General features: G+C 51.2%; 1 protein-coding gene across 1 annotated transcript; it reads right to left on the reverse strand.

The window, feature by feature from the left end:
- Positions 1–11,773: 11,773 nt before the first annotated feature.
- Positions 11,774–12,574, reverse strand: LOC309887550 (feather keratin Cos2-3-like; the record flags this gene model as incomplete). Its single annotated transcript, XM_082779345.1, has 2 exons — positions 11,774–12,100; positions 12,476–12,574. 2 exons carry the CDS (start codon positions 12,572–12,574, stop codon positions 11,774–11,776), a joined length of 426 nt encoding a protein of 141 aa, XP_082635471.1.
- Positions 12,575–15,432: the final 2,858 nt, after the last annotated feature.

Raw genomic sequence — 15,432 nt, forward strand, 5'->3', positions numbered from 1 at the left:
GTTCCCGGGCTCAGAAGGAGCTTGAGAGCAGCTGAATGGAGATGGCACCAGCCTGGCAGAGATGTGTGCAGGGAAGAGGCACTGAAACACAGCTCCTTTCTCCTGAGCCCTCCTTTTCCTCACGCTGCAACAATCACCCTCTGTTCCTGCAGAATTCAGGCCCCAACAAGGACCGTATCAGTTTGGATCCTTGGTACAGGAGAAGCAGACTGCTGTGAGGCTCCTGATGGTGCGTATCAGTCAGGGATTTCCACCCCCTGGCCACTGCTAGGTCCTCCTGGGAGTCAGTGCTGGAGCCAGGGCCATCTCCTCACACCTGTCTATAAAGGCCTGCCAGCATTGTTCTAGAATTGCATAGCAGAGGGGACAGATTCCCATCCAGCCCATGTCAGGCTGGTTCTCCTCAAGTCAAAGGGGCAGCTGTCGCTCCTATGCGTGTGGGATATAACAGCAAAGGGATCACACAGTGCCAAGAGTAAACTGATCCCCTCCTTGCACCAGATGAATGCTCAGCATTTGGAGTGGTTCACTATGGCTGCCCATCAAGCACAGTGTTCATAGTTCCTGGGAGCCCTTCCCACGCGCCCTGCCCAGCACCTTTGACATGGAGGGCACCTTCTGCCCGAGTAGCAGCTGGCAATGCCAGAGACATCCAGTCCTGCAGAATGCTTTCATTAAGGCCACAAGCAGTCGGAAGGAAGGCACCCTTGGTCAGTTTGTGCATGGTCCCCAACCGGGGCACACAGGTGGTGACAGCGTAGGTCACAATTGGCTTCTGAGAACGTGGGAAGGCTGGAGGAAGGGGCTGACCAGAATCTCATGATGGTGCAAAGGAGCAAAGAAAAGGATTTTCCTCTTGGGCTGGAACCACCCCCAGAATAACACGGGGTGGGGGCTGGCTGCCAAGGAAGTAGACCTGCAGGAAAGGGTTTTGGGTGCAGGAGACACCCAGCCAGACAAGAGCCAGCAGCGCGCCCTTGCAGCAAAGGCAGCCAACGGCCTGCGGAGCTGGGGGCATCAGGGGGTGCCCTGCAGTGCGTGGGGCCGGGCAGGTGGGATGAGGGCGAGGCAGGTGCACAGCCACAGCCGGAGCCACGTGGGGTTGTTGCCGGTGCTTGGAAGTCCCCTTGCAGGGCCTGGAGTTAAACAGCACGGGCCCGAGGGAGCCTCAGAACAGCCACATTGGGTTTCCTCCGTTTTCTGCAGCAGTAATGTTTCAAGAGCTTGCTGTACAAGCTTTGTCCCAAGCCCAAATCCAGCACCTTTGGCACTGATATGAAGTCCTGGCAATACAACAAATATCTGTGCTGGACACTCACTCTAGTGACACCTTGTGGAACCTTGGATCTTGCCAAAGGACTGAGTCATTGAGGAGTTTGCTGCACTAGCCAGTGCTGTTGAAGGTCTGTCCTTGGTGCAGGAATCACTACTGTCTGTGTGAGCAGAGATGCTGACTGCTGAGCAGAGGGCACAGCATCAGGACTTCCTCAAAGCCCCCCAAAGCCAGGAAGCAGGAGGTGGGCAAGAGGTAGGGATGCGACATCACCAGGGTGGCTGACCCATACCAACCAAAGGGATATACCATACCATGTGATGTCACACTCAGTAATAAAAGGTGGGAAAGGGGTAGGAAATGGGGGAGCTCTCATTATGAAGACATCTGTCCTCCCAAACAACCGCTATGAGTATTAAGGCCCTGCTTGCCAGGAGATGGCCAAACATCACTTTTTGAGGGGAAGTAGAGAATAATTTTATTTTCTCTCTGTGCTTCTGTGTGGCCCTTGCTTATTTTTCTCTCTTACTTTTCCCTTATATCAAATTTATTTCTTCTCACCCTCTTCTGATGAGGGGAACTGAGAGCGGTTGCGGTGGAGCTCACCAAAGGACATAAGACAGACCACTTGTCAGGGCAAGGCACATGCTGCAGATCCTGCTCGTGCTGAGATTCACTGGCAAGTTATCTGGAGATTTTCTGGGATTTGTTGTGCTTTTTCTTAGAAATGGACAACTCTATTCATCAAACAACACGTTGATTCACTCCTACAGACTCATCACATGCTCACTGCCACATGCCAAAAGATATGGACAGCACAGCTCTGTACAGCACAGAAGAGCTCTGTGGCTACTCAGGTGAACTGCCATGCAGATCCCAAACTTCTCCACAAAAAATCTCCTTCTGTTTCGGGACACCACAGGCAGTGAAGTGGATTAACTGCTTCATACGGTAAATTTATTGGAGAGAGGGAGTGACTTGCAGAAAACGGACTCCAGAATCAATAAGATTGTAAAGTAGGTATGTTTATTCAGTGCTGGGCAGTATTGGGGATAGTCCCACCAAAGACATGCGCACCTGACGCGGCAACTTGCCTTGGTTATATGCAGTAAAGAGTTACATATACATGAAGTTTCACAATACGCCTATACATATTCATAACCTGTCCCCACTTCATATTAAAATTAGATCCAAAGAATAATTTCCATAAAATCCTCCCATCTGCACTTGCACAGTGTGTCCTGGTGGTGGTCATTGGAGGTCATGGGGATGAAGGTTGATTACTCTTCCTCGTCACCACTAGTTGACTTCTTGTCTTTGCACAGACTCAGTTGCTCCTTGGCTCTTGTCCATCCGCAGGACCAGTTTCTGCCAGTTTCTTAAGATACGCTTACACTCTTATTAAGAGACTGACCTTGGTAAGGGGCACAAGGCTTCTTGCTTTAGTTAATTTGCACAATGCAGCATAGTTAGCAAAGACACTACGTAGCATCTTAGTTTAATGCTGTCAGTGCTCTATCTCTACTTGAAAAGATTCTTCTAACTCCCTCTCTCAGGAGAAAGTTAACACTGCCTGGTGGATATGAAAGGAACAGTAGGGGTCTGCAGGGCTTGGAGTGTCATTCCTTCGGGTGTCTGAGAATTCCACATTTGAGGTGTGCTGAGGGAGATATGGGGGAAGACAATGCAACTAGCCAGGTGCAGAAAAGCCAGACAAGGTGTTAGAGGTGGTGATAGAGGGGGCCCGAGCATCAGGGAAGCAGAAACTGCCAGGGATGTGGCCCTGGGTGGGTGCCCCCTGTGGCCCATCATTGTGAGTGCACTTGACCCACTGAACCCACATCCTTTCCTCTGCTGACTCCCCACACCTTACCCTATGGAAAAGCTGGTCCTTGTCCCTTCTGGGCTTGTGGCATCCCACACCCCAAGTGGAGTCAGTATCCTCTTGCAAATGCTACATTATCCCACCAGACAGCACACGGCCAGAGCTCCTTAGCTGCTGCATAGCATGGTTCCTCCCTTCTTTCTGGGGATGTGGGAGAGAAATCAAAGTGTCTTCTGCTCCCAGAGGAAATAGGAACATCCCAGCGGAGCTGAGGTGAAGGTGCACAAGTTTGGTGGGGAAGAAAAGTCAGTTGGAGCTGAGGAGGTGAGGATCCCACTGGGAGAGGAGACAAGAGCAGCCCCTTCCCATGATGTGGCCTCCACAACTTCCAGGACCCCTGACTGTGACAATCCTCAATGGTTGCTCCTGCTGAAGGAGAGAGAAGCCCCAGGGAGCATTCTGGGCACAGTCAGACCTCAACATTTCTTGTCACTGAATCTCCCCAGCTGTCACATCCGGCAGCTCTGTTGTCTTGGGGCTGGGAGGTGGTTTTCTGACTCTCTCTCCCGCAGCAAACAAGAGGGTCGGTCTCAGCATGCACCGTGGGTATCTCATCCTCACTGCCTTTCTGGGGCAACTGCTGGGTAAGTGCTGGCTTTTAATCAAGACATAAATCTTCTTTCCCCAGGAAGCCCTCGTCAGCCTTACCACCTTCATGTGGGGAAAAAATCTTGAATCACAGGGAAATGTCTCTGCAGCCCCTCATTTTTCCTTTTCCTATAGAATAAGCCAGACTGTGTCCAAGTGGACTCATTACCAGGGTGTCCACTCTGTCTTCTGCCTGATGTGTTCCTGCCATGGCCTCCAAAATCATTCCCTCCCTGCTCATCAGCACAGCCAGGGCTCCCTCCTGCCACCACTCACCTCAGCTTTGTGTGTACTGATGGGCCTTGGAGCCCCCAGGGATGACTGGGATGAGGAAGCAGGTTGAACCTTTTCTCCATAGCTGCGTGGGCCCCTCAACCTGCTGGAGGGTACTGGTCCCAGCACACAAAGCCAGGCGTGACAGGCCGTGCCCTGGTCCTCTGAGCAGAAGGAGAGCAGGCAGGAGGAGCAGGCACACAGCACAGCTCTCCTCAGGGTCCGCTCTGGCCAGGGAGTTCTGAGCTCTGCCCCGAAACCACCTTGCACTGCTCCAGCCTTGTGACATTTCAGCCCAGTAAAGAACAGGCAGACTTATCTCCCATAGGTCTGAATTCACTCCTGTTTGGCTGCCTCAAGGCTTCCTTTTAGAGCTGCTGACCTTCTCTTTCTTCCAGAAACCATGGGGCAGGTGTCTGTCACCCAGGAAGAAGGACATGTCTCCGTGGAGCAGGGAAACACCTTCCAGACCAATTGCACATATGAAACCTCCAGATTTAATGGCTTGCTCTGGTACCAGCAGAAGAAGGGACAAGCCCCTCAGCTGATTTCTTATCAAGCAGGAAGAGGCACCAAGCAGATTGGCCGTTTCACCACGGAGCTGAACACTGAGGAGAAATCCAGTGTTCTGCATCTTAAGGAAGTCAAGCTCTCTGACAGCGCCTTGTACTTCTGTGCTGTGAGTGACACCCTGCTGTACAGAGCTGCCCTGGCTGTGCAACAACACCGGTGAGGGAAACGATGTGTCTGTTCAAGGCACAGGTCTTCAATGCGGCCCTCAGCTTTCCCCTTGAAGCACTGCTTCACGTGTTCACTCCATGATCTGCCAGCCAGATCCTCTTTCCCAGACAGGCTGGTGTACGTGGCTGTGTGGAGATGGCTGATCCTGACTGGGTGACATGGACTACATGGTCCTTTCCTCCCTTCGCAGGCTGCCGGAATAGGACAGAGCCTGCTGGGAAACAGAACTTCCCTGGGGGATTGCTCTCAGTCCCTCAGCCCCAGGGTGAGTAAATTCCTGCCAGCCCATGATAAAGCAGCTTGCTTCAAGCCCTGTCCAGCCCAGCCCAGAGACCCCTAGAAGTAACTCTGACAGAGATTTGCAGGGTTCTTCCCTCTCTTCAATGAGTCAGTCAGTAAAGTGCATTTGCACCCCAGCCACCAGGTTATCTCCAGACCTTCAGCCAGTTCATGTCCAAAGCCTGGACCAAAGGTCCAAGAACAGGACCTCTGGGACTGAATACATTCTTCTGAGCTTAACAGACCATTGTGGCTGGCACATCATCCTCTTTGTCAGTATCTTCTCCTCATCTCTCTGAAGGCGATGGGGAATGGCCTCCGTTTGTCACTGTGGGGAGTGACCACCACCCCCTGAGTATCCCAATGCACTTTTTACTCAGCACGCTCACCTTCTTGGAGAACTTGTACTCCACCACCGTTGCTCCCCAAACACTGGAGACTTTCCATGTCATCAGGTGAACCATTTGTGTTTGCAGCTGCCTGGCATATATATTTTTTCCCCTTCTCCAGGGTATCACTGAGTTTCTCATTTTCACAATGTTGCTCTCTGATTGCCACACACGAGGCATTGCATTATACCTCAGTCATGAGAAAGAAACTCTGCTTCCTGCTCTCCTTCAGAGCATGGGTGCGGAGGGGGTACCAGGAACACCATTGCCTGTTTCTGCTCTGGTGCTGGGCCTCTTCTGAGCCTGGCCTGTGAGGCTATAATGCTGAGCAAGGTCCTTGACTGTATCCACACACTTTCCCTGTTCCCTTGTTTTTCACTCACCACAAGGCATTTCCTGCTTATGCCTCCCACCCCATCACGGTTCCCATTCTCTGAGTACTTTTCTGTCTATATATGTAGTTTACTAAGCAGTGCATGGCAAGTGAGTTTGGGCACTGGAAAAGGCTCCCCATGGAAGTGGTCACAGCAACAAGCCTGCTGGGGTTCAAGAAGCATTCGGACTGTCGTGTTAAGGGGTGTAGCTGATTAACCATTATGGGCCCAGTCAGATTCAGGGTACTGAACTATCACAATCACAAATTTCACCAATAACACATCAACCATTAGGGGTCCAGTCGGATATTCACTAATAGCGTATTAACTGTTAGGGGTCTGGTTGGATTCAGAACACTGAACTATCACGGTCACATATTCACCAATAACGTATAACCACCCTTACACTAGTCGCACTTAATGAGAGCTATAACAATGCAATCAAGTACGATTTATTACAGCAAAAGGTACACGGGTTCTTTGGATTGCCGGCGATACTGTCTGCAAAAGCAAGCTAGCATGCATGAAATACACAGGTGACACAGGCGTTACAGGTGTTACAGATGTTACAGGTGTTACAGGTGCGCAGCCTAGATATTAACGCATTAGAAGGATCAAAGACTCCAGAGAGATTTATAACCAAGTGTTCAAATCTCACCCAAAGGTGTCCCAATGGGGGGGAAGAGAGGCTCAGCCCATTGACTGGTCCCAGGAGTCAGGAGGTCCTGAGGATGTTGTATTCCCTTGGGATGGTATCTCCCCTGATGGTGGTATCTTCCCTAACATCCCCTCTCTCTTAGGCCAATTTATATTATTTTCTGTCTTTTAGGTGGAACTTGAGTGACTCTAGTCACGCATATCTTAGTTATCACAGAATCACAGAATTTCTAGGTTGGAAGAGACCTCAAGATCATCGAGTCCAACCTCTGACCTAATGCTAACAGTCCCCACTAAACCATATCCCTAAGCTCTACATCTAAATGTCTTTTAAAGACTTCCAGGGATGGTGACTCCACCACCTCCCTGGGCAGCCTGTTCCAGTGTCTAACAACCCTTTCAGTAAAGAAGTTCTTCCTAACATCTAACCTAAAACTCCCCTGGCGCAACTTTAGCCCATTCCCCCTCGTCCTGTCACCAGGCACATGGGAGAACAGGCCAACCCCCATCTCTCTACAGCCTCCTTTAAGGTATCTGTAAAGAGCAATAAGGTCGTCCCTGAGCCTCCTCTTCTCCAGGCTGAACAAGCCCAGCTCCTTCAGCCGCTCCTCGTAGGACTTGTTCTCCAGGCCCCTCACCAGCTTCGTCGCCCTTCTCTGGACCCACTCAAGCACCTCGATGTCCTTCTTGTAGCGAGGGGCCCAAAACTGAACACAGTACTCAAGGTGCAGCCTCAGCAGAGCTGAGTACAGGGGGACGATCACCTCCCTAGCCCTGCTGGTCACACTGTTTCTGATACAAGCCAGGATGCTGTTGGCCTTCTTGGCCACCTGAGCACACTGCTGGCTCATATTCAGCCGACTGTCCACCATCACTCCCAGGTCCTTCTCTGCCTGGCAGCTCTCCAACCACTCATCTCCCAGCCTGTATCTCTGCTTGGGGTTATTGCGCCCCAGGTGCAGGACCCGGCACTTGGCCTTGTTGAACTTCATGCAGTTGACCTCAGCCCATCGGTGCTGCCTATCCAGATCCTCCTGCAGAGCCTTCCTACCCTCGAGCAGACTGACACATGCACCTAACTTGGTGTCATCTGCAAACTTACTGAGGGTGCACTCGATGCCCTCGTCCAGATCATCGATGAAGATATTAAAGAGGACCGGCCCCAGCACCGAGCCCTGGGGGACGCCACTAGTGACTGGCCTCCAACTGGACTTACTCCATTCACCACGACTCTTTGGGCCCGGCTATCCAGCCAGTCTCTAACCCAACGAAGCGTGCACCAGTCCAAGTCAAGAGCAGCCAGTTTCTTGAGGAGAATGCTATGGGAGACGGTGTCAAAAGCCTTGCTGAAGTCAAGGTAGACCACATCCACAGCCTTTCCCTCGTCCACCCAGCGCATCACTTTGTCATAGAAGGAGATCTGGTTTGTCAAGCAGGATCTGCCTTCCATAAACCCATGCTGACTGGGCCTGATCGCTTGCTTGCCCTGCAAGTGCTGTGTGATGACTCTCAAGAGAATCTGCTCCTTGAGCTTCCCTGGTACTGAGGTCAAACTGACAGGCCTGTAGTTTCCCGGGTCTGCCCTCCAGCCCTTCTTGTAGATGGGCGTCACATTTGCTAGCCGCCAGTCAACTGGGACATCCCCCGATAGCCAGGACTGCTGATAAATGATGGATAGGGGCTTGGCCAGCTCTTCTGCCAGTTCTCTCAGTACCCTTGGGTGGATCTCATCCGGCCCCATCGACTTGTGCACATCCAAGTGCCGTAGCAGGTCACCAACCAGTTCTTCATGGATAGTGATGGCCACATCCTGCCCCCCATCCCATTCCACCAGCTCAGGGTACTGGGTATCCAGAGAACAACCGGTATTGCCGCTAAAGACTGAGGCAAAGAAGGCATTGAGCACCTCCACCTTTTCCTCATCTCTTGTAACTAAGTTTCCCCCTGCATCCAGTAAAGGATGGAGATTCTCCTTAGTCCTCCTTTTTGTGTTGATGTATTTATAAAAACGTTTTTTGTTATCTTTAACGGCAGTAGCCAGATTGAGCTCCAGATGAGCTTTGGCCTTCCTAATTTTGTCCCTGCACAGCCTAGCTACATCCTTATATTCCTCCCTAGTGGCCTGCCCACTTTTCCAAAGATTATAAACCCTCTTTTTTCTCCTAAGATCAAGCCACAGTTCTCTGCTGAGCCAGGCTGGTCTTCTTCCCCGCTGGCTCGTCTTTGGGCACATGGGGACAGACCGCTCCTGCACCATTAAGATTTCCCTCTTGAAGAGCGCCCAGCCTTCCTGGACCCCTCTGCCCTTCAGAACCGCCTCCCAAGGAACTCCACCAACTAGTGTCCTGAGCAGCCCAAAGTCAGCCCTCCGAAAGTCCAATACAGTGGTTTTACTGGTCCCCTTCCTGGCCTCGCCAAAAATAGTGAACTCCACCATTTCGTGGTCACTCTGCCCAAGACAGCTCCCGAAAATCACATCCTCCACCAGTCCTTCTCTGTTTGTGAAGAGAAGGTCTAGCGGGGCACCACCCCTGTTAGGTTCACTAACCAGCTGCATCAGGAATCTATCTTCCACGCTCTCCAGAAACCTCCTAGGCTGCTTTCTCTGGGCTGTGTTGTGCTTCCAGGATATGTCAGGGAAGTTGAAGTCCCCCACGAGTACAAGAGCTGAAGATTTCGCAACTTCTGTCAGCTGCCTGTAGAATTCCACATCCGTCTCCTCATCCTGGTTCGGCGGTCTATAGCAGACCCTGACCAGGACACTAGCCTTGTTGTCCCTGCCGATCCTAACCCAAAGGGACTCGACCTTGTCATTCCCAGCCTCGAGTTCTACAACCTCGAAAGACTCTCTAATATAGAGAGCCACACCACCACCCCTTCTGTGCTGCCTGTCCCTTCTGAAGAGCTTATAGCCAGGCATTGCAGCACTCCAGTCATGAGAGTGGTCCCACCACGTCTCCGTGATGGCAACCAATCATGGTTATGATTAACTTTTCACCAATCATGTTTATGATTGGTGAAAAGTTCTCCCGTCTCTGTTTAGAGTAATAGGCTCCGAGAAATTCAGAGCGCATACTCAGTGTGGGGTGGTCACACCTTGGAGGCAGGTAGCTTTTGGGATGGAGGTGTGTTTTGGTATTATAATGATATTATAATGAGCAACAGTACACTAGGGTACAGCGTTTGTCAAAACATGACAGGTCCTTGGATCAGGGTAGCAAAAAGTACAGCTTATAATGCAGCTACACCCCACCCTGAAAGCCTCTTCAATGCTGTACATTTTCTTTGAAATGTGAATGTTAGTTTTATTTTCCTAGTTACTTCAGGAAATTGCACCACACGGACAACAGTCTCATACCTGTAGTTTGCAGGTGAATCTAGAGGAGATGGACTTGATGACCCTTGTTTGTCTGTGCTAACTTAGTATATCCTAGCATTCTGTTTTTCTATGGTTTTCAGAGACAATGAGATGCTACGTGGACAATGCCTTTTTACCAAGACAAGACAAGATTAGGCAAGGCCAGGCAAAGGCACACATGCAGCAGAGCTGGGGCAGGGCTATGCTAGGCCTGAGCTTATGCAGAGACCCTGGGCTAGGGGTCAGGCCAGAGCTGTAAGATGTTGTTGTCCTGGACTTTGGTGGGCTTGGTTCTGATGCTTGTTGCCCTTGCACCACCACCTGAGCCAGCACTGCCTGCCAGAGAACCTGGCCTGTGGAGAGGTCCCCCCATCCTCACACCATGGAGCAATAGCCCCATCCCCCATCCTGGTCCCGTGGCACTGGCAGCATGTACAGCCTGTGTGAAACTAAATCAACCCCACACCACAGGGCCCCAAGGTGTGCTACTGTGGGAACGCCCTCACCTAGTTGTGGAGAGCAGTGGTGCTGCATGAAGCACAAGGACCACTTCATCCTCATGGCTCTGGAATTGACAGAGGAGCTTGGTGCCTGTGAGAAGATCCCCCAGCGTGTGCCCTGTGGTTGGACTGGTGCATACCCTGTGACATTCAGCACCCACATACAGACCTTGCTGGGTGCACAATCAGGACCCATTCTCACTGCCATGTCTCAGCAGAGACAGTGGGATATCTGCCCCCACATTATCTCTTTTCTGGAGCATGATGGGGTTGTACTGCCTATGGGACTCTGAGTTCCAGGGCCTGATGAAAGATGATCCATGCTTGGGAAAAAGAAAGCAAGACAGAGCAGCCATGACTGTTTGTGCATCGGTGCCTGTCGTGGGACTTCCTTCATAAAAAAGGAGTTGAGTTCACAGGGCCTGGGGTCTCCAGTGTGTGGCCTGATTGGACTGGTACCAGTACGAACCTGTGGATCCCCTCACCCTATGCATCTTGGCAACAGCTGGGCCATGCCAGACACCGCGCTGTAGTATGATGGGAATGCACAGGGAAGCTGTTTCTGCTCTCCATGCCCAGACACGATACACATGATCAGGTGGTGGAAGAAAGGCGAATGTGGAAGTGAGACAGAGGGCCATCACCAAGACACTTACCCATTCCCAGTTTCTGAAAACCTTTGGGATTATCTTTGTCTGAACCTCCATCCCTAGCACAGCTCCACCCAAAGCAAGACGAACACTCTTCCCCAAGAGCTGGGGCCTCCAATGTCAACAGCGCTTGTCTAGGCAGAGACGTCACAAGTCAAGGACTGGTGGCCATTGGCTGTGGAGGAACTAGGGATGTCTTCCTCACCTTCAAGAGACAGTGCTTGAAAGAGGAATTGCTGCAGTATGCCCCACCCTCCAGTGCCTAGAGGAATGAGGCAGTGCCCCAAGCCTATTCCCACTAAGGAATGGTTTTCTCCCTTGGCCATCAGTATCCAGATGAAAAGACCACACAGGGACACACTCAGGGTTGCTGCAAAGGTTTATCAAGGCTCAGGAGGGAAAGGAGGTGACTCCCAGAGGAGGCCCCGAGATCGTAGCACAGCAGAAGCAGACAAAAATCTGTTCAGCTTTTCCAATGGCAGACTTGCAACAGGGCATCAATCTACCTGGCCCACATGGGGAGAGGGGCTAGCAGGTCTCTCCAGGCTGGTTTCTGGGGGCCTCATGCAAAGCAGAGGGCAAGAAAGAAAAGAAAGAAAATGAGCGTGTAGAAAACAGGATAGGTAGACATTGGCCATGTTGTCATAGACTCCAGGCTGGCCCCTTCCTGTCTTTCTTTACAGGACAAGCCAGAGATGGTCAGGTCCTCTTAAAACAACAACACAATGTTTGCTCTTCCATCCAATCTTATCCAGCAGCATGTTGTGAGTTCCTGGGGTCCTGGTCTGGGGCACTGTCTGGCATCTTTAGCAGGGGCGGCACCTGCTGCCACAGTAGCGGCTGGTAATGCAGGAGAGGTCACAGCACCCAGAGTTGATGGGGACGCCGTCACAGCTGAGGATGCTGCCAACGGCAGCAGAGGTGGAGGATCCCACAGCCGTGTTCTGCGGGAAGGAGCTGAGGATGGGGCCGGGCAGGGTCACCACCACGGGAGAGGGCTGGATGACGATGGTGGAGTTCTGGCACTGCCTGACGCAGGGCTCGTTGCAGCTGCTGGCCAGCGGGGTCGGGCCGCACGGCTGGCATGGCCGGCACTGGTCGTAGCAGGACATGTCTGGGGGCAGGAGGTGCACCTGGGAGAGAGGGCAGATAGGAAGTTTAACATGGGCATGCGTGAGAAGCAGCCAGTCACCCCACCCTAACAGATCCAAGGCACAGGCAGTACTGTGAGCTGGAGGCTGTGCAGGGATGTGCGAGGCATTCTTGGCTGCATCATGACAGGGCCCAAAAAGAGCCACCACAGCCAGGATACACCCTAGGCTTCAGCATAAGAGCCATCATATCAAAGACCCAATCTTCCTCCATGACAACCCTTCTATAACTTGACTCTCCCACAACCAGCAGTCCCAAGATATGGCAGGGCACACAGCTGATAGCAGCTGAAAGGTCCAAGGAACTGAGTCCTCCTGTGGAAGAATGAGGGGGACAAGAAGGGGCTTCACACTCACCTGGTTCCCAACAAGAAGAAGGTCAGAGAAGTGGATGAGAGAGCACAGAGCTGGGCTGGCTTTTATAGTGGGCCTTAGCTGCCCCATGTCCAGAGGCATCCCTTGAAGCAGGGACTATTTTCTGACAAGCTACTCATGCATGAAAAACATCCCACCTAATGATACGGGATGTGTGTTGCCTTCCTGTGATGCTGCTTTTCATTTCCTGCTTTATGCCCTTTCCCCAAAGAAGGCAACTTCTGAGTGGCAGGCAGGGAGTCCCAAGTATTTCCAGGCAACACATGTCAGTGTGGGCAGAAGACAGCTCACGTGCTGGAAGAGTCCAGTAAAAGCATATGTTGTCAGTCTGGGTGACTTCCTAGGGACTCTCTGGGGCCCTTTTGGCTACAGGTGACCCAGCTCCTGACTGTGACCCTACCCCTGCTGACACTGCCCTCAGGGAAAACCTGCTGGACTGTTTTGCCTCCTCCTGCTCTGACCCAGGGATGTCTGTACAGGGGGAGAGGTTGTGCAGGGCCCTTTCTCGATCACAAAAGAAAGGCCCAACAGGTCAGTGGCTGTTTTAGTTAGAAGGAATAACAAGATGAATATACACAGAAAGGAAACCTTTCATGTGCAGGTGATCCTGCCTTCTACCAACATCGGATAGAGCCGGATGGGTTTTCCCAAGACACACAGTGCAGATCCTGCCCACAGGGAATTCCTTCTTCACTCCTATAACTTGATGCCTTTCATTTTTTGCTTTAAAAAATGAATAAAATCATATACCTTCTCCTTACATGATGCAAGCTTATTTCATTCATGACACCCACCAGTGATCAGTCGGGGCACTCCAGCACTTTCCTTACCACTGCTACTCAGGCTAACAAATGGGATTCTCAGGCCTTAAGTGCAAGGCCCAAGAAAGCTGACATTGTCTTGTCAAGAGCCCTGGCTCCAGTGTCTTCTGGAAGGCTTCCAGTCCACCTCCCCTGTCTATCACATCAAATATGTTCTTGGACCAAATGCTGTCCAGAATCTCTGCTGCACACTGTGTCATGTTCATACACATGTTCCTCTCTTATGGGCACTTGCCTATACTGGGGCTGCCTGGGAGAGAGTTAACATTCCCCACAGTAGCCCCTTGAGTGCTGTGCTCTGCACTTGGAGCGAGAACAGCATTGCCATCACACCAACGTTGGGGCTGTAGTGGAGCAGTGCTGACACAGCATCAAGACTCTCTCCAAGCCCCCCAAAGCCAGCAGGTATGCAGGTGGGCAGAGGTTGGGAGGGGACATCACCAGGGCAGCTGACCTAAGCCAACCAAATGGATATTCTGTAATCGAACACTCAGCAGTAAAGATGTGAAAGGGGAAGGAAAATCAGGGTGAGTAGACAGGTATACCGAGTCCAGGCTTCCAAAGACGTGGAAAAACACTACTTTATGATGCAAAGTGAAGAATTTGTTTCTTCAGTTACCCTCAATTTGTTTCCAAACAGCCTTTGCTCTTTTTTATTTGTTTTTTATTTTTTTAATCCTTTAATTATGTTATCCCTGTGTCAACTTGTAAACCCCTTACCTTAAATCACATTCTTTTTCCACATCTTGCTTTCAGCAGGGGGTGTGAGAGAGCTGTGTGGCGGAATTTAGCTGGCTATCAGTGTGAAACTAGGACAGCCTGTGTGCTGGATTTGTGCAAGTGTCTGTGCGTGGAGTTTTGCATGATTCCACGCAGGTGTGCATGAGCAGGTATGTGTCTGTGAGACCTGTGTGGCCCCTCCTCATAAGAAAATGGGCTGGTCAGCACAGGGCATTCTCCACTGCTCTGTCCATGAGAACAGTTGTACAATCACAGAACAAAAACAGCCCAGAAGTGCCCACAGCACACATGCTGATATGTGGACTTCTGTATCTGAAGCCCTCTTTCTCCTGACCCTAAGATGTTCATTGCCAATTTCAGTCCCCAAAAGGATGGGCCCACAAGAGTTTGGATCCTTTCTTTAATTCTGTAGCACAGGATTCAGAGTGTAAGAGCATGGTTTGCCATGCAAGATTGCATGGTTTGCCAAGAGCAGATTGCCAAAGAGATGCTATTGGAGCTCCATCATCAGAAGAGTTCAGACTTTGCCTGGACTTGATCCTTAGCAACCTGATCTGATGAGACCCACTCTGAAAACAGGGTTGGACTACGTGTGTGCTGGAGGTGCAGCCTGTGATCCTTTGGAGGGTTTCTCAGATGACCTCTCATTAGGACTGCTCAGGAAGCATGGGGCAACATGCACAGTCACCACATATCAGCCTTGGAGGGATGCTGTTGACAGATCACTGTTTCTGTTAATTCCCACGGTCACCCTTGATCACATACTGATATGATTCATGACATCAAAAGTGGGTAGAGGGAATACCACTCATGCACACTGCTGCTCATGTCAAAAGATGCATGAATTCATGGGTGCACTCACAGACACTCCTGGATACATACTGAAGTATATTTGGGCACACACGCACAAAGACAGGTGTCCACACAGTGAAGATAGCAAATGCTGCTCTCCTGAACTCTAGGGTTCTGATTTTACTTTCTACTCTCTCTGAAGGAACATCCTGGCTTGCTGAGGCCCTGCTGTGTTTTACCTCCAGAAGATATCGAGTGGTGGAAGGCAAGGAATCCTGAGCAGCAACTCTATCTCCTTCCCACAGGAGTGAGGGGAACGTCTAGAGAGAGGTTTCTTTGGTACATACTGGGTCTTTCTGAGAGCTGCTGCTCTTTATTCTGGAATTCTCAGCCATCTGCCTCTTGATCCAGGCTGAGAATACACTCGTGTGTGGTGCCCAAACAGCCCATGTATCCTTCCGTGTAGTTTGTCTTTGGAAACCTCCCATTCACTGACATGTGCCATGTCTTGGTCAGGACGCCTCTTTATGGACAATTTACTTTTCCAGCGGTGTGGTCTGGCTCCCCTTCCTCCACTAGTGGGCC

This window comes from Aythya marila, assembly GCF_965140915.1.
Source record: "Aythya marila genome assembly, chromosome: 25".
NCBI classification, from domain to species: domain Eukaryota; kingdom Metazoa; phylum Chordata; class Aves; order Anseriformes; family Anatidae; genus Aythya; species Aythya marila.